This window comes from Cololabis saira, chromosome 6 (assembly GCF_033807715.1).
Source record: "Cololabis saira isolate AMF1-May2022 chromosome 6, fColSai1.1, whole genome shotgun sequence".
Lineage (NCBI taxonomy): Eukaryota > Metazoa > Chordata > Actinopteri > Beloniformes > Belonidae > Cololabis > Cololabis saira.
The window spans coordinates 2,464,667-2,484,471 of record NC_084592.1 but is presented as its reverse complement, the minus strand read 5'-3'; the positions used below and the strand labels follow the sequence as shown (position 1 = coordinate 2,484,471).

Here is a 19,805-nt window from a genome sequence, read left to right as displayed (position 1 = left end):
ATACATGTGTGTCCACAGCAGCGCTGATTACAACGGCTGGGTCTCTTTCTGTAATATTTAAACTAAATGTTATTGTCCAATGCACAGCAGAAATTAAATGGATTTAAAAAAAAACATACATATACACACATTATATACAGGACTGTCTCAGTTTAAGTTTACAGTTTAAGATTCCCAGAATATTCAATTTTTTTGAGATAGGATATTTGAGTTTTCTTAAGCTGTAAGCCATGATCAGCTATATTAAAATAATAAAAGGCTTGCAATATTTCAGTTGATTTGTAATGAATCCAGAATGTATGACATTTTTGTTTTTTTTAATTGCATTACAGAAAATAATGAACTTTATCACAATATTCTAATTTTCTGAGACAGTCATGTATATGTGGGGTGGACTTTTTTTAGATAAAAATATATAGCTATATATATATATATATATATATATATATATATATATATATATATTTTTATTTTTTTTTTAAATATATATATATATATATATATATATATAAATAAATCCACCCCACTACTAACCAGCTCCCAAAATACTAGACACATGATCAGGGAGGCAAACACTAATTTATTTTTCTTTTAAAAAAGGAAAAAGCAGAAACAGAGCATGAGGCTTGTTAGCAGGTTTTATTTGTGATCAAGATGATTGTGAAAGCATTGTCCCAGATATCAGCAGCAGCTGATCCGTACAGCTGCTCCTCCGTGTGTGCAGAGGTGAATGTTCTCCAGTGTTCTCCGTGTGTTAAAAGTACATGTCCTGGAAGAGGTTCTGTCCCATCTCGATGTAGGCCTCCTTCTCCTGCAGGGTCATCTGCTCCACCAGCTGGGGCCTCTGGCTCACCTCCCGGTAGGAGAAGGGCCGGCCCCCCACCGTCACCATGGGCTCGTCCCCCACCTCCTCAAAGTCGTCCTCGTCCTCCTCCTCGTGGTCCTGCGGGGGGCGCTGCTGGGCCGCGGCTGCAGGGAGGGAGGGGGCGTCGTCGTCCGACTCGCTGGTGTCGCTGTCCGAGTCGCTGGCGTTGGCCGGGGTGGAGGTGGGTCCCCTGGCCCCGGCCCCCCCCCGCCCCGGCCCCGGCCCCCGCCCCGGCACCGCTCCTCTTCTCGTGGATGAGCAGAGCTCGCATCACCTCCTCGTTCTCATCGGCCGGACCAGCGCCGGGACCGGCGGCTCCATCCGGGGCTCCGGGGCCAGCACTCTCAACTGGGGGAGAGGAGAAGAGTTTAGTTTAGGTTAGGATTTTAAAACTTTAGGCCCTGTAGCACCCTGTAATGTCATAATTTCCTATAATGTCATAATTTCCTGAAAATGTAATAATGCCTGAAAATGTAATAAAATTTGCACTTAACTCAATCAAAAATGTAATAAAACCCAATAATGTAATAACTTCACCAATAATGTAATAAAATATCCTGACGGATATTGTAATAACATTTTTACCAATAATGTAATACCTTATTACATTATTTGGAATTTATTACATGCTACTCAAAGTCTGTAATTTAACCCAATAGTCATTCTGGTGTTTCAAATCCAGTGTATACAACATTCTTAGATTCTTAAAACACAAAATGTAGAACTCTGGACTGAAAATGAACATATATATTACATTATCTGTCAAGTATTACATTACCAGTTTTGGGAGAAAAAAAAAAAGACCCACCTGAAAATATAATAAATTCCCAATAATCTAATAAGGTATTACATTATCAGTAAAAATGTTATTACAATATCAGTCAGGATATTTTATTACATTATTGGGTTTTATTACATTTTCGAATGAGTTAAGTGCAAATTTTATTACATTTTCAGGAAATTATTACATTATAGGGTGCTACAGGTCCAAAACATTTTTTTTTACAGCTTAAGAAAACTCAAATATCCTATCTCAAAAAATTTGAATTTTCTGGGAATTTTAAACTGTAAGCCATAATCAGCAATATTAAAATAATAAAAGGCTTGCAATATTTCAGTTGATTTGTAATGAATCCAGAATGTATGACTTTTTTTTTTTTTATAAATTGCATTACAAAAAATAAAATAACTTTATCACAGTATTCTAATTTTCTGGCCAATACGTCTACCGTATTGGCCCGAATACAAGACGACCCTGATTATAAGACGACCCCCTCTTTTTCAAGACTCAAGTTTGAAAAAAGACCTTTTGAACACCAAATTCAATTTTATACAGAATATAACTACAGTACATCTGAAACAAATGATTATAACAATATATTCTAGAGAAAAAGCATGTTATTTTGCCTCATTCAAATCATCATCTTGAAGTTTGCATCATAACTTCTCCTCAGCTGCCGGTTAACCTGCTGATCTTCCACACACTTTTCTCCACATTGTCGCTACGTTTCTCCATTTTCTGTCATCTCTTCTCTTATTTTCTTTTATTTCTTATCTCTATTTTTATTTTTCTTCTTCGTGACGGGGGTTCGCTTTGGCCCTGGGGAGTTTAGTTCAGCATTTGCTCTAAAGATATGGGTATGATGTCTAGACCCTGAATGTAAGACGACCCCCACTTTTCCAGTCTGATTTCAATGCAAAAAACACTGTCTTATATTCGGGCCATTAGGGTATTTTTCTACAACTAAAACATCTGCCTTAGGAACAGCGCTGAGGAGTAAAGGGTGTGGAGAAAGCGTTCACTCACGGCTCTTGAGGGCGTCGGGCTCGCTGTAGGCCCCCTGCACGGTGCTCTGGGTCAGCCACACCGGCCGCTCCTTGGGGGCCTTGCCCTCGCTGGCCTGTTTCTGCTGCTCGTCCTGGTCGTCCATGCTGATCACCACGTTCTGGGTGTACAGGTCGGCGTAGGACGAGCCCTTGTTGGCCCACACCTCCCGGTGTCCAGCCGCTCCAGCAGCTGCAGCTCGCTCCCTGCTGCAGGAAACAAACAACAGTTCACAAATATGGATCATCTAAAACAGTGGTCTCTGACCCCCGGGCCCCGGCCCGGTACCAGGCCGTGGGTCATCTGGTACCGGGCCGCACAGAAGGAAAAAATTATTTCTGTATCCCCGACTGATGATGGTTGACTCTCAAACTGATGGTTCACAATGTTTTTATTCCTTGGATGTAAATAATATATACAATAAACTAGAGTTAGTCTTTCTACATTCATATAAGTTTCATTTAACTTAAATACAGACCGACGCAGCTGCTCGGTCGGCTACCGTTAACACAATACATGAGTAACCATGGCAACCAAACTCAAGTTGGACATAAATACAGCATAACATTTGCAAAGAAAACTAATCCTCATCAGCTGAGCTTTTTGTGTCAGTTAGGCTCCACTTTAGCATTCCTGACACTAGTTTAGTCTTTCAGACAAACTTTCTACCGCCGTTAAACTTTTACCATTAAAGTCTGAAGCGCCGGATGTTTACGAGGTCTCGGTGAGACGCCTTCAAAATAAAAGCATTAAATATCGGTCTCCTTAATATATAACAAAATAAAACCCTGGCTTTAAATAACATTAATGAAAAAACAAACATAAAAACATATTTATAGAAATACTCATATTAAAAGGTAATTTACAATTTCCATTATTTTTTCAAAAATTATGTTTTATTATTATTATTAATTATTATTATTATTATTATTACTTTAGAGAAAATATCACAGTTTTTAATGCCGATCTTGTCATTTTATTTAGTTTTTATCAGCTACACCTTTAGATTGGGCCATGAAAATATTGTCAGACATTAAACCGGTCCCAGTACAGAAAAGGTTGGAGACCAGTGTTCTAAAACATTAGCAGTACTTGACCTATTCAAGCTATACATTTTGTAGATAACCATTCCTCAAGAGGGTAGAAGTTAACTGTGACAAAATCAGCTTTCAAAATCAATGCTAGCATTGATCTTGTTGAGCAATGATGAACTCACCAGGGCTGGGGATCCATTCAAATGTCAAGAATCAATTCCATTCTGATTCTTAAGATTCAGAATCCATTATCACGATTTGATTTGAATCCGATATTGGTTAGTGTTATTAAAACTGTTTTTTGAGCTGTTGCATGAATGATATGACTGTAGTTCTGCAACATATTACTACTAGTATTATATTGAGATTCAACAGCAAGTATTGCAGCTAATGATGCTGTAAGGACCAATCAGCTCCCAGAATGCTGATAGAACTGAAACAGAAACATCGTGGGGCAGAATTACCAACAGATCCAGGGAGGAAACAGAGACGGATGAAATCAGTTTTAGTTTTTCCCACATTCCGTTTTAATTTGTTCAATTTTTGGTCTATTTCAGCTTTTAATTTTTGAGAATTTGGTTTTTAGTATTTTATGCAAATGTAACCCCAAGACAGTATATAAAGTAATGAAATATAGACAATTTATGCAATTATAACTGAAAACTCTAAATATGTTTAAAGGTACGAAAACATTAAAGGCAAAAACATGGCACCAGTTATTCTTGTGTCAAACAAAAAGTTCCTTTTTTTTAATGTATTGATGAGGGGAAAAAATAAATAAATAAAAATCAATCTTTAGACATACGAATCAATTTTTAGGAATTAATATGAGAATCGATTTAGAATTGGAAAAATCGATTTTTTCAACACAGGCCTAGAACTCACATTTCCAGCGATCCCGTCTTAAGACCCGAGTTACACTGACTGCGTTTCCAGCATCAATAACACTTTTAAAACCCCAATATTGGCAATAACCCGAATTTGCACGGCCATGTTAACACCAATAATCCCTTTGAATAACCAGAATTTGCTCATATTGGGGTTTTTAAAAACCCCAATATGAGCCCTGGGTTACTCCTTTTAAAACCTGAATATTGGGTCATGTAAACACCAAACGGAATATCCCCATCAAACGGAACAGGAATCTGTTTTCTGCACATGCTCTGTTCACAAGGAATCCTGGTCTTTTGAGTCCAGGAAGTTCTTATAAACACGGAGAAACCAAGACCAGGAGGAGACTAATCACTTCATAAATGTAATGAAGGATATGAACATTTCTGCATTTGTAGACGGTAGAAAGTACCGGGATAGAAGATTTACAAGAAGGTGAGAGAAAAGTTGCGCAAAGCAGCATTTGTTTTGAATTTGGATACAGGAAGAAGAAGCAGAAATGACGGTAATTGCGTCATGATGTTCTCCGTGCGTCGCTGGTTTGATCCAGATATCCTAATGATTAATTACCATGTAAACGAATATTCTGAATGTTTCAGTAACCGGAATATGAGCAATAACCTGAATTTTGACTGCATGTAAACGTAGTCACAGACTGTGAGGTGAACCGGGGTAACCGGGGGTAACCGGGGTGAGCAGAGTAACCGGGGTGTTGCTGTGTCTTTAACAAACCTCTGTTTGAGGGCAGGGATCTCCGACGGTTCCGGCTCCAGCAGGTCGTGGGACAGGTTGACGTCCTCCGTCTCCCGCAGCAGCACGTAGATGGGTTCTATCTGCTCGTTGAAGCGGGCCACCTGGGTCCGGGCGTCAGGACACACCGACTCGTCCTCCTCCACCTCCGTCTGGCAGAACGTGCAGCGGAACGTGCCTGGACGGACAAATACAGGAGGTCAAGCTGGAGTGGCAGGAGATGAAGAAGCAGAAGAAGATTACTGCTTCTACAGTATGCATGTGTGCTGTAAACACCAACAACTACACAATGATGTGAGTCTGGCTATACGTGCACACAGATCTAAACCACACTGGTGTGATGAAAGAGACGTCACCAGTTTACTACCAGTTCCAAAGTTGGGATGCTGAGTCAAATAAAAACAGATCTCATAAACCCAGATTTCATTCAAAATAAACAAACTTGTTGGATGTTGAAGCTGATACTTCCTGCCATTTCATGGTAAGTTTGAGCTCATTTTGGATTTGTGGTAGTAACATCTCAGAAAAGTTGGAGCCGGGCTGAGTTTACCGCTGTGCAGAACCCTCTGTTTTTAGAACCTACGGAAGAGTCTCAGGGCCAGGCAGGAGAAACATAAAAATACGATTTTTTAGAGGAGGAAGATTTTTTTTTTTCCATTATGCACTTCGAGAATAAAGTCAAAATGTGGAGAAAAAAGTCGAAATGTCGAGATTAATGTTGAAATACAATTTCGAGAAAAAAGTCGAAATGTTGAGAAAAAAGTCAAAATTTCGTGAATAAAGTTGAAATGTTGAGAAAAAAGTCAAAATTTTGTGAATAAAGTTGAAATGTTGAGAAAAAAGTCAAAATTTCGAGAAAAAAGTCAAAATTTTGTGAATAAAGTTGAAATGTTGAGAAAAAAGGTGAAATTTGGACTTTATTCTTGAAATTGTACTTCAACATTAATCTCGACATTTCAACTTTTTTCTCGAAGTGCACAATAAAAAAAAAAATCTTCCCCTCTCAAATAGTTTTTCTCCTGCCTGGCCCTGATCCTCTTCTGTAGCGAACCAGCTGCTGGAGTTTTAGGAGAGGAAGGTTGCAGGATTGGAGCTCTTTAATGGTCTGGACTGCAGCCAGACGCCTCACCTTTCAAACTATGCTGTTGTGATGCAGCAGCACGTTTAGCATCGTCTTGCTAAATGATTCAAGGCCTTCCCTGGAAGAAATGCCTGGATGTAAAACCTCTGTATTTCAGCATTGATGGTGCCTTGCTGTGCAGGCATTAACACACCCTCATACCAGAAGAGAGGCTTGTCAACGTCCTGCCAACAACCAGCTGGATGTCCACCCTCTTCTGCAGTTCAGAGGACGCAGCAACCACAGTCTCCAAACACATTTTCAGGTTTGGTTCTTCTAGCTCCAGAGATTTTGGTTCCGGTCAGGTCTCACATCCATACTCATCCACATCAGAAACTTTTGATCTGCTGCAGATTGCCACATTTCAGTTTCGTGCTTCCAACTGCTAAGAAATTATCTTTTTCATGACAGTAATCCCTCGCTATAACGCGCTTCACCTTTCACGTCTCGCTGCTGCACGGATCTGCATCGTGTTCTGCATTGTGATTGGCTAAATGAGGGGTCACCAACCGTGGTCCTCGAGGGCTGGTGACCTGCATGTTTTACATGTTTCCCTGCTTCATTGCACCGTGATCAGTGACTGTGACTTTAACAGAATTATGCGGACCTGGGTGACGAGCTGATGACGATGATTCATTAGAATCAGGTGTGTTAAAGCAGAGAATGTCTAAATCAGGGGTCGGGAACCCAAAATGTTTTAGATCCTTATTGGACCAAAAACACAAAAAACAAATATGTCTGGAGCCGAAAAGTCTTGTATCAGCCTCAGAATGAAGACAACACATGCTGCATGTTTCTATATTAGTTAGAACTGGGGGAAGATTTTTTTTTCATTATGCACTTCAAGAAAAAAAAAAAAAGACGAAATGTTGGGAAAAAAGTCAAAATGTTGAGAAAAAAGTCAAAATGTCGAGAAAAAAGTCAAAATGTCAAGATTAAAAAAGGAACTTTTACTTCTACTTAGGTATGAGCACTGGGTGATGAAATGGGTAAAAAATCGGGGATAAAAAAATATTAAAAAAAAAAAAAAAAAGATTAAAAAAGGAAAAAGGAAGAAAAAGAGAAAAAAACAAAAAAAAAAGGAAAAAAGGAAGAAAAAAAAGGTCAAACATTTTTGAAAAAGCTCCAGGAGCCACTAGGGCGGCGCTAAAGAGCTGCATGCGGCTCCAGAGCCGTGGGTTGATGATCCCTTGTCTAAACCATGCAGGACACCGGCCCGTGAGGACCAGGACTGGTGACCCCTGGGCTAAACCGTCTCCCCGCTTCTTCACTTCCTGTGTTGGTCGCTTAGCAACAATGTTGAGAACGGACAATGAGCTTCAGCAGCGGCTCAAGAACGGGAGCCTTTGATTCAGTCTCAGATATATGTGTTTGTATTTTTAATTGTATTTCTTGTGTTTTTATTCTGTAAGGTGACCTTGGGTGTCGTGAAAGGCGCCTCCAAATAAAATGAATTATTATTATTATCATTATAATCCATGGTGGCATGTCGGTTTATAAAAATCTTTTTGCCCAGAAGAAAAAAAGAGCGACAACAACGACCCATAACTATGTTCTTCTCTCAAAAACACTCCAGCACCGCGGCTTTAGAAGAAAAAGACGCTACAGACTCGGGATGCAGCAGCATCAGGAGAGCAGTGAAATACGCAACAGTCACTATTTGTCCTACTGTACTTATTGTATATTTTTTCATAATCATTTTTCATTTTCTCCCGTTCAAATCCAATTAATCGGGTCTCATCTCTGCAATTTGAAGCCTTGTATAATAATTGTAAAAAAAATAAAAATAAAAGGTTGCTACTTCACTTATCAAGTTGTCATTTATCTTTTGCACATTTTTTTTTATTTGAGCACCCACTACTAGATATCAAACGTACAAGTTACAACATCCTGCTAGATGCATGATGCTGCTCCTGGGAGTTTCACTGTACTACTGATCCGCCGGAACAGTTGCAGCTTCTTATGGCGCTTTTATACTAGTACCTACTCAGCGCGGCTCCACTCGCCTCAGTTTGGTTCTTCTCCACTAGGGGTCTAACGTGCAGAGTAGATACTTTTCTGTAACTATTCTGCCGAGGTTCTAAGCTGCTGAGTCGGCTGTATCTGACATCATCACACTACAGACCACCGATTGGTCGGGGGGTTGGAGTCAGACGTCTGAGTCAGGAGGAGGAAATCAGTGCAAGAACAACTCGCGGGTTCTTCATTTTATTCAACTGACAACGTCAGCAAAAGTCTGTTTCATGATCCAACTCTGAGGGTCAGATGTTCATAAACCTGGTGCTGAGGAGAGAATTAAAAAGATCTAGACGGAGATAAGGAACGACCAGATCTACCAGGAGTTCTGTCTCTTCATAGCTGCTCACGGCTCCAGCTGACTTTTCAGCAGCGCCGAGACAAACTAACAAATATTAAAAAGCATTGCCGCTTGAAGCTTCTCTCTCTCTCATTTTTTAAAGGGGACCTATTATGGCATCTAATACCTATTTTAAACAGGCCTTGAATGTGTTAAAAACAAGCTTTTGATAGTTTTTGCTAAATAAATTAGAAATTCAGCCTCTGATCCATGTCTTTATCTTCCCATTCTCTAACCTGATTATCTATGCAGGATTCTGAGTGGGCGGGGCTATGATAATGAGGCTCTGTGCTGATTGGCTGCCTGAATGACGCGATACACCGCTACGGAAAAATGGCGGAAGCTCTGGCCGGCGGAGTTAGTTGTGGGCGTGGTTTCACGCAGAATCAGAAGCTTTGTGAGTGGGGAAAGGGTAACTTGGTGACCCAGAGGAGCAAATCATTAAATCAGATTAGTGCAACAAGCTCATTTCTTCCGATGTTTCCACTGACATGAGACTGTAGCAGTTGGGAGTCCAGATCTGCAGCAGATCAGCAGGTTTCTGTTTCCAATGTTCCAGCTCAGTGTAGTATGGATTAGGGATGAAACGGTTCTCGGTATAAAACCGAACCATTCGGTTCTCCCTCCATGGTTCAATATGCCCTTGTGTGCCGCGGATTTTCGGTTTTGCCATTAATTTTGCATTAATGCTTTACAATCCGCGTGTTTGTGTCGTGCCTGCTGCACTGTTGTAGCTCCGCCCACTCCCCCTCATCACTGAGGTAGCTCCGCCCACTCCCCCTCATCACTGAGGTAGCTCCGCCCACTCCCCCTCATCCCTGAGGTAGCTCCGCCCACTCCCCCTCATCCCTGAGGTAGCTCCGCCCACTCCCCCCATCACTGAGGTAGCTCCGCCCACTCCCCCTCATCACTGAGGTAGCTCCGCCCACTCCCCCTCATCCCTGAGGTAGCTCCGCCCACTCCCCCCATCACTGAGGTAGCTCCGCCCACTCCCCTCATCACTGAGGTAGCTCCGCCCACTCCCCCGCATCACTGAGGTAGCTCCGCCCACTCCCCGCATCACTGAGCTAGCTCCGCCCACTCCCCCTCATCACTGAGGTAGCTCCGCCCACTCCCCTCATCACTGAGGTAGCTCCGCCCACTCCCCCGCATCACTGAGCTAGCTCCGCCCACTCCCCCTCATCACTGTTGTAGCTCCGCCCACTCCCCCATCACTGTTGTAGCTCCGCCCACTCCCCCATCACTGTTGTAGCTCCGCCCACTCCCCCCCTCATCACTGAGGTAGCTCCGCCCACTCCCCCATCACTGTTGTAGCTCCGCCCACTCCCCCATCACTGTTGTAGCTCCGCCCACTCCCCCCCTCATCACTGAGGTAGCTCCGCCCACTCCCCCTCATCACTGAGGTAGCTCCGCCCACTCCCCCTCATCACTGTTGTAGCTCCGCCCACTCCCCCTCATCACTGTTGTAGCTCCGCCCACTCCCCCTCATCACTGAGGTAGCTCCGCCCACTCCCCCTCATCACTGAGGTAGCTCCGCCCACTCCCCCTCATCACTGAGGTAGCTCCGCCCACTCCCCCTCATCACTGTTGTAGCTCCGCCCACTCCCCCTCATCACTGTTGTAGCTCCGCCCACTCCCCCTCATCACTGAGGTAGCTCCGCCCACTCCCCCTCATCACTGAGGTAGCTCCGCCCACTCCCCCTCATCACTGAGGTAGCTCCGCCCACTCCCCCTCATCACTGAGGTAGCTCCGCCCACTCCCCCTCATCACTGAGGTAGCTCCGCCCACTCCCCCTCATCACTGAGGTAGCTCCGCCCACTCCCCCCTCATCACTGAGGTAGCTCCGCCCCCTCCCCTCATCACTGAGGTAGCTCCGCCCACTCCCCCATCACTGTTGTAGCTCCGCCCACTCCCCCATCACTGTTGTAGCTCCGCCCACTCCCCCTCATCACTGAGGTAGCTCCGCCCACTCCCCCTCATCACTGAGGTAGCTCCGCCCACTCCCCCTCATCACTGTTGTAGCTCCGCCCACTCCCCCTCATCACTGTTGTAGCTCCGCCCACTCCCCCTCATCACTGAGGTAGCTCCGCCCACTCCCCCTCATCACTGAGGTAGCTCCGCCCACTCCCCCTCATCACTGAGGTAGCTCCGCCCACTCCCCCTCATCACTGAGGTAGCTCCGCCCACTCCCCCTCATCACTGAGGTAGCTCCGCCCACTCCCCCTCATCACTGAGGTAGCTCCGCCCACTCCCCCCTCATCACTGAGGTAGCTCCGCCCACTCCCCCTCATCACTGAGGTAGCTCCGCCCACTCCCCCTCATCACTGAGGTAGCTCCGCCCACTCCCCCCTCATCACTGAGGTAGCTCCGCCCCCTCCCCTCATCACTGAGGTAGCTCCGCCCACTCCCCCATCACTGTTGTAGCTCCGCCCACTCCCCCTCATCACTGAGGTAGCTCCGCCCACTCCCCCCTCACACAGAGCAGAGCTCTGCTCGCCATGAGCGGGGAAGTTGAGAGAAAAAAAGTTTGAAGAAGCGCCGGCTTCATTCAAATTTCCAATGTGGCATCATTTCGGTTTCGCTGCTGGTTACAACAACGATGGAGTGAAAATAGTTACAGAGCTTTTACTGTCTGTAATCATTGCTTGAGAGCGGCTAGTGGAAGATCAGAGTCTCTGCCTGGTCAGGGAAACGTTACACTGAGCAGGCGGAGACGGGCTCTGATCGGGCCGGTTTATTTACAGGAAGGAAACAAACAGCTTTACAGTCATAAACAAAGGCAGACTCCAACTCTAACGTCTCGGGCAAACTCCCCCAACAATTAAATTAAAACACCTGAAGAAACCTCGGGGTTCAGCCCTCCCTCCCTCCCTCCGCCACCACCGCTCCTTCATGACATCACGTGCAGTCCGGTGACCGGCAGAGAGACGAGAGAATTCAGGCTGATCTCCCCACTTTGTAACTCTCCCATATCAGGGTCGCTAGAATACTTTGTAATATTGTAATAATTATAATAATAATTTACAATATTTTCACGTAGGGAAACCGTCCTCCGCTCGCGTCGGACGGTTCACGCCCACATATATTTCTGATAATGTACCTCGTCGGGCATTATCCCTTACATATTTAGTAGTGTATACTTAAGTTACTGTACTGAGTTGTCAAGATTAAGAGGCTGTTGACTATAAAGAATTATAGTAATTTACATTTTGAAAAGTGACAAGAGAAATAAACAGATAATTTTGGAAAAAAAGCTCTCTTCATGCACATAAAGGCTGATTTATGGTTCTGCGTTACACCAATGCAGAGTCTACGCCGTAGGTTCTGCGTCGATTTAACTCAGAACCATGGACTACCTGAACCGTTGCACCCCTAGTATGGATGTAGAAGATTGAGAGAGTGTGTGTGTGTGTGTGTGTGTGTGTGTGTGTGTGTGTGTGTGTGTGTGTGTCCGGGGCGTTACCCGTCATGGGGTCAAACAGCTGGTTGGCCTCCAGGTCGGTGAAGGCGGAGGAGCAGCAGGGACACCGGAACGACGCGCGGTTCGTAGAGTCACGCTCGTCCGTCTCTATACGCCTCCGCATGTGGTCCAGTTTATACTTGATCACGTTCACCATCACCCTAGGAGTTTTTTAATCAGTTAACATGTTCACCATTTCTTTTTTTTTAAACATTTGTTTATTGGATTTTCACAGAAGTATACAAAGCAGAGGACATGTTCACCATTTCTACTGATAAGAGCTACCGTATTTTCCGCACTATAAGGCGCACCTAAAAGCCTTTAATTTTCTCAAAAACCACCAGTCATTACGGTAATTTCTGTTACTGTAGTCAGGGGGATTGTGGGTAATGTTGGTGTCGCCAAAGTAACGGCGCTAAAAACATCAGGAATCGTCACAGACGTTCAAGACAACAGCAGCGACGCTGACTCACATAATGGAGACTGACCAGACGGAGCAAAGCTGGTTCTTATTTTGCTAAAAAAGTTTGACATACGGTACTTTTCTTCTTGTTTTTTTTTTGCATTTGCTGTAGGATTTTGTAGCATTTCCTGTAGCAGCTCCATCAGGTAGATACGTAACTCAACCCCAGCCACTATGGTACGGTATTTTACCAGATATTTAGTGCGCCTTATATATGGAAAGGTTTTAAAATACGTCATTCATTGAAGGTGCGTCTTATAATGCGGAAAATCCGGTAGTGATCCAAACCAAAGCACCGACCTGTAGTTAATGAAGTAGTAGTTGTGGCGCGTGGTCTTGCCGTCGGGGGCCGTCTCCACTCTCATGCGACACTTGACGAACTTGTCGGCCTTCAGCGTGTTGAGGACGGAGCGCAGCTGCTTGCGGTCGAACTTGAGCAGCTCCAGCATGTCCTCCTCTCTCACGCAGGGGTTGCGGATCAGCACGTCCAGGGCCAGGGCGTGCTCCACGCCGTAGAAGCCCCGCACCAGCTGCTTGGCCAGACGCTTGAGCGCCGCCGGCACCTCGGTGAGCAGCTCCGGCTCCATGTCCTGGAGCTAAACACTGGATCTCTGCTGCTCTGGAAACTCTGGAATGGACAAACAAACCCGGCTCATCAACGCTGCAAATCTAGCAAGCTCATTAGAAAAGACCTGGACTGAGTGGACATGTTGGTTTGCCTTGATTTTTTTTAGTTTTACTATATTTATTAGGGGTGTAACGGTATATGTATTTGTATTGAACCGTTCGGTATAGCGTGTTCGGTTCGGAATGGAGGCGTACCGAACGAGTTTCCACACGGACATATTAAGTAGAGGACCGCACGTTGTGGAGCAGAGCGCTGCTGCAGTTGCGCTCACACCGAGAAAGTATTAAGATTAAAGAAAAAATAACTAACTAATGAAGAACTAAAGAGCTAAGCACATAATTGTGACAAGTCCAGTGTTTCCCCTACCATCGCGACCCCCCGCCAGGCCTAAAAAAAACAAACAATGATCATTTACGTTTATGAGCGCCTCTGCAGCGCTGTTCTGCAACGTGAGTCAACCTGCTTCGTTGCCTAGTATAGCCTGAATTATGGTTCGGCGTTAAATCGACGTAGAGCCTACGCCGTAGGGTACGCAGTGACGTGCCTCGTACGGCAGCTCGCTGCGTACCCTACGCTGTAGGCTCTGCGTTGGTGTAACGCGGCACCATAAATCAGCCTTAAAGATGCGAGTACCGCTGCTGAGAGCACGGGCGTATTATTATACATTATGGGGTGTATAGAGTTTGTAGCCAGCCAACTATGGCGCCGGCCAAAAAAAGAAAAAATATGGCAGGCGACAGACAACATGATATAAAGAAATGTTTCTGCAGGTACGTGTGTTTGTGTTTGCATGTGACGCTGCAGGGAAGCATGAAGGAAAACACAGCCCGACGACACACCTTGCATCCGCGGGGTCCTAGCGCCGGCACACGTAGAGCCAATGTTATTTTGTGTGTGTGTAATAAACAACTAGCACGTTTATATTTTGCATTTTGTTTTCTTACTGTACCGAAAATGAACCGAACCGTGACCTCCAAACCGAGGTACGTACCGAACCGAGATTTTTGTGTACCGTTACACCCCTAATATTTATATATACCTACATACAATTGAGTATTATATCACTGTATAGAGCAGTTATTAAAGTTGGTATGGGTGTTTTATAAGTAAGCTTATTGAAACTCGTCTTGTTATATGTAAGAATGTATGTCAGATTCAGGTGTAGGACTGGATAAGTGTTTACTTCAATCCTACTCAAGAACAAAAAAACTTAACTTAAATAAATACATTTTCTAAACATCGTAAATATGACGACAAAATAATGACAAATAAAATAATAATAAAAATAATAATAATAAATGTAGCTTAAAGGTAGTCTGTGATCGTATTCAAAACCATTTATTGTTATACTGGGTGAAATGGTCCTTCCATCCTGAGAGTAACCAGTGAATAATGTGTTCAGAAAAAGGAAAGAAAAACATCCGACCTCTCTGACAGCTTTAATCCTGTAAAAACTCTGACCAATCTGTTATTTGCGCACCGAATGGCACAGATTGGTCAGAGGACCAGAGGATTGGCAGTGGGGAAAGAACCAATCAGATGCCTTCATTTTAAGGCCCGCCCACGCCCCCCTCTGTCCCATGCGCGCTCTCGTCTCTCTGCCTCCAGCCCCCGTGTCCACTTCCCACGGGTCGTCCTCGACTCAGAGTGTCCCAGTGTAACCCCCCCCCCCGCTCCTCCAGACCGACTGGCAACCGCGGCCTGACATCGGAGAGCCCCCGCCGCTCCCGGCTTCACCGCCAGCTGACGGTCGGGCGGTCACGTCGTATGTAACGGCTCGCCCTGCTAAAAAGTCTAAAAAAGGAAAGCCAAAGTGCGATTCTGCAGCGCAGGTTGTCCGCTACTGGGGGTCTGCCTATGGGGGTCCCCAGTATGGGGGTCCGTGGGGATGGAGGCGTCTCCATCCCGGCGAGGGCGGAGAGTGCTGGTGCGGGTGGCGGTGGCTGCGGTGCCGTGCAGGCTCTGTTGCCACGGCTACGGCGTAGGGTACGCGGCGATGCGCACCATTCTGCGTTGGTGTAACGCGGAACCATAAATCAGCGTTCAGTGTGTCTCTGTCTGCTGTTCTGAACTTCTCTGTTGTCTCATTTTGCTGGGACGTCCGGTCCCTCCGCCGAGACACAACTTTTGCGGTATGCGTTCATTGTTGTGTCTAAAAATGATGCGCAGTGCCGACCCAATCAGAAACGGTACAGATATTCTGTGATGTTTTTTTATAATTATAAAAAAATAAAATTATAAAAAAATAAAGGATCTCCATAACTTTGATTGGGTGGGCAGGACGCACGTTTGGGTGGGCACAGCCCCCCCCCCCTCCCCTAAAACCGGCCTCGCTTACAGGTGAATGAGACATGGGGTAGTTTTGTTGTAAATGTGCTGTCCAAAATGTCCTGGGAAACTCGACTCCTGCAAATGCGCGTTCCCCAAAGTTTGTGGGGGCGTGGCTTTGGACGGAGCGCTGAGGGGAGGGGGCGGGGCTTAGAGGAGGGGGCGGGGCTTAGAGGAGGTGCCACTTTCAAATCTTGCTAGCTCTCCAACATATACCTGACTATACCTTTAATGTGAATTTGTCCATGTTGCAGCATCCTTTGCCGGACACCGGAACCTGCAGGTGGTCGTGGGTGGCTTGTAGCTTGCATTACGGAGCACAAGTCTTTCCCCGACCCTGCACCCCAACCTGGGACTTGCTGATTGGGCCGGAGCTTCGGGAGCTGCGTGCTGGCCTGCGGTCCCCACCCCTGGTCATCCCGTTGCTGGCCCCCCCTTCTCCTCCCTTTTCTCTCTTTTGTCCTGCAGGTGGTCGTGGGTGGCTTGTAGCTTGCATTACGGAGCACAAGTCTTTCCCTGACCCTGCACCCCAACCTGGGACTTGCTGATTGGGCCGGAGCTTCGGGAGCTGCGTGCCGGCCTGCGGTCCCCACCCCTGGTCATCCCGTTGCTGCTTCCACCTGCCTGCTGTGCTGTTGCCGTCCCTGACCCACCAGTCTGGCCCTCGGCAGGAGGGTCCCCCCTGATGAGCCTGGTCCTGCTCAAGGTTTCTTCCCTCCTAAAGGGGAGTTTTTCTTGCCACTGTTTGGCTTAAGGTTTTTCTCCCACTAGGGGAGTTTTTACCTGCCATTGTTTATGTAATAACTGCTTGGGGGTCATGTTCTGGGTATGGGTCTCTGTAAAGCGTCTAGAGACAACTCTGTTGTATTAGACGCTATATAAATAAAATTGAATTGAATTGAATTGTGAAAAGAAAATTAGGATAAAAGAAATGTTGCAGTTATAATTTCCTTCTGGTAGGGTTATACATAATTTTCACACATCAGAATCTATTAATTTATAACACTGAATGTAATTCAGCAGTTTGTTTGCAGATTTGAAGTTCATATACTTGAGGGATTTACAGTACAACTTAAATTCGTTATAAAGGGCATTAAAGATAGGTGGGGTTTTCATGAATTTTGATTTGTGAATGTAGAATTTGGCCATTATGAGAATTGTGTTGGTCGGCAAATTATCTTGTCTCTTTTCCATCATTATACATACATGTTTGGGTTTTTTTTCATAGCAACTTCGCTTTTATTGTGATTTTTTTTCACAGCTATATACAGAAAAGGTACAAAACTTCAGGATAAAATGCAGTTACAAATTAAGGACAGTAAATTATATATCAAAATAAAATAGAAGGCCTGAGGTTTAAATAATAATCAGGAAATATTATATTTTTCACATAAGCTTCACGTTTTAACCGCTTTGGGGTTTATGCTCTGTTTAACGGACGTTGGCTAGCAAATTTAGTACAGTGAATATGATATTTAGCAATAATTAAGAGAAGGTTGATTAAATATACTTTGTCTGGGCTTGTCATATCATTTTTTGATACACCAAATTCAAACATGTTGAATGCTCAATTTAAAGGAAGAATCAACTTTAGCATTTATACAATTATTAAGGTCAATCCAGAGAACATGAGTATATGTGCAATTCCAGAATAAGTGAGATATTGTTTCATCCACATTACCACAAAAATAACAGAGTGTGTCAATGTTTATCTTATACTTAATAAGATTGGTCTTGACTGGATAGCATCTATGAAGTATTTTAAAAGTAACGTCTCTTACTTTGTTTGTAATAATACATTTTCTTGACAAGACCCATGTGTTTTCCCAATCTCTCTCATTATATAAGTTATTCAAATAGAAAACTGCTGCAGGTTTAGAAACTATATCTCCCTGAATAATATATCTAATGCAATGATTCGTAGCTTTATGACTTAGTAAAGGACAAATATTACCAACATATACCGGACTGTCTCAGAAAATTAGAATATTGTGATAAAGTTCTTTATTTTCTGTAATGCAATTAAAAAAACAAAAATGTCATACATTCTGGATTCATTACAAATCAACTGAAATATTGCAAGCCTTTTATTATTTTAATATTGCTGATTATGGTTTACAGTTTAAGATTATTCCCAGAATATTCTAATTTTTTTAGATAGGATATTTGAGTTTTCTTAAGCTGTAAGCCATGATCAGCAATATTAAAATAATAAAAGGCTTGCAATATTTCAGTTGATTTGTAATGAATCCAGAATGTAGGACATTTTTGTTTTTGTAATTGCATTACAGAAAATCACAATATTCTAATTTTCTGAGAAAGTCCTGTATGTCATCAGGATTCAACATTGGAATATTACAATTTCTACTTTGAGGAGCAAAACACAGTAACTTTCTACGAACATCTGGTTTTGCATCAAACACAATTGAACATTCTCTAGCAGTAACAGGATAAATTGACAGGAATTCTTCATAAGTGAATAATTGATCATTGTCATTCAATAGCTGACTAACCAGTAAAATATTATTATCAACACATCTCTTAATATAGAAACATTTGTTTTTGAATGCAATATCTTGATTGTTCCAAAGGAAATATTTGTGGGGAGAGAAAGTGTGTGTTCATCATGGACCAGGATAATAGAAGTTGGCTGTGAAAGTTAGATAGTTTGACTCCATACATGTGATAATCTGTATTCAGATAAACTGACATGAATGAGTTTAGATCAGCCCAGTGTGGATAACTAGCGCGCAGACAATGAAGCAGTTGAGGCTGATTTATGGTTCCGCGTTAAAGCGACGCGTACCCTACGCCGTAGGCTCTGCGTCGCTTTAACGCAGAACCATAAATCAGCACTGAGCTTACCGGTTTCTCTGCTACACCGAGCAGATCCAGCAGCCTCTTCCTTCAGTCATCTCAGTCAGAGATACAATCAATCAACACTTCTGAACCCCTTCTCCTGCACGTTACACGCTTCACTACTTATTTCGAGTACACAACCCCGGAAAGGGAGGAAAAAATGAGCTCCAATCATAAAGTTCTTCTTAAATTGCCAATGGCCACTTCAAACAAAACACATTTCGGAGCCAATACAAAAACAACTTTACACATTTACTAACCAACGAGTTGCTGCACTCTCCTTCAGTCGGGTTGGTATTTCCTTAACCAGTCAGCGTTAGGAAAGTGGTTTAAAGGCGGAGAGTTTTACAGGGTTTTTTCAGTGTAACGCAAAATTCTGTTAGCCTAAAGATCTGTTCCCCCCCTGCCACTTCCGGCCTGGCGACCGAGGCCCCGCCCCCACGCGACGCGTGCGCACTCGATGCTCCGACGGGAAGTGTGAAGGTCCAAAAATCCTAAACTAAAATATACAAATAAAAATAGTCGCCTACAGGAGGATATTTCAGTTGCTAGTATGGTTGTTTGTCTGCACAGTCACGCAAGTTCAATGCTATTAAAGCACTTTAAACTTTAAACCAAAGCATTTTGTTTTTTCATATAAAATAGATACATTTCTATGCAGTTTAGAAGTTTTGGGGACGTCCCTTTTTTTGGCGCCTTCGCTGCTGAAATTGTGGCGTTCCTTATTTCTATTTCTGAAAGGTGGCGACCCTACATGTACTATTCTTGGATATTGACAGCTAATTCTCCAAATAAATAGAACACTTTATGTGGGTTTCACCTGGGGCAAACGGGCTTCCAACTTTTCTTTTGTTTTGTTTACAAAATATATGATTTTAATGTTTATTTAAGCATTTCTTAGCAGCATTTGAACAACTTGAAACGAGTCAACAATAACAGTCATTATTAACTGCTTATATTTTTTTTTTATTCATTTTTATTGAATTTTGAAGTTCTAACAAATAAAAAACTCTGGAGTAACCGGAGATTTGGTACCACCGAAGAAGAAAGGATGAAAGGGGGATTTTTTTTTGGAAGGGTGATGTTTTTTTTCTTGACACCGGGGTGTTGTGGGCTTCAAGGCTCCACGGGGCGGATGGAGAGCAGGGAGCCGAACTTGCAATTTTTTTTTTTTGCTTACAAAATATATGATTTTAATGTTCATTTAAGCATTTCTTAGCAGCAT

The 19,805-nt window shown here is 43.7% G+C and overlaps 1 protein-coding gene across 1 annotated transcript; it reads right to left on the bottom strand.

The window, feature by feature from the left end:
- Positions 1-524: 524 nt before the first annotated feature.
- gtf2e1 (general transcription factor IIE, polypeptide 1, alpha) lies at positions 525-18,768 on the bottom strand. Its single transcript, XM_061724324.1, is given in 7 exon segments — positions 525-1,072; positions 1,074-1,213; positions 2,673-2,899; positions 5,348-5,543; positions 12,306-12,463; positions 13,066-13,393; positions 18,587-18,768. Coding segments are annotated over 6 exon segments (1,326 nt in total). The 5' UTR covers positions 13,353-13,393; positions 18,587-18,768; the 3' UTR covers positions 525-754.
- Between the last annotated feature and the right edge of the window lie 1,037 nt (positions 18,769-19,805).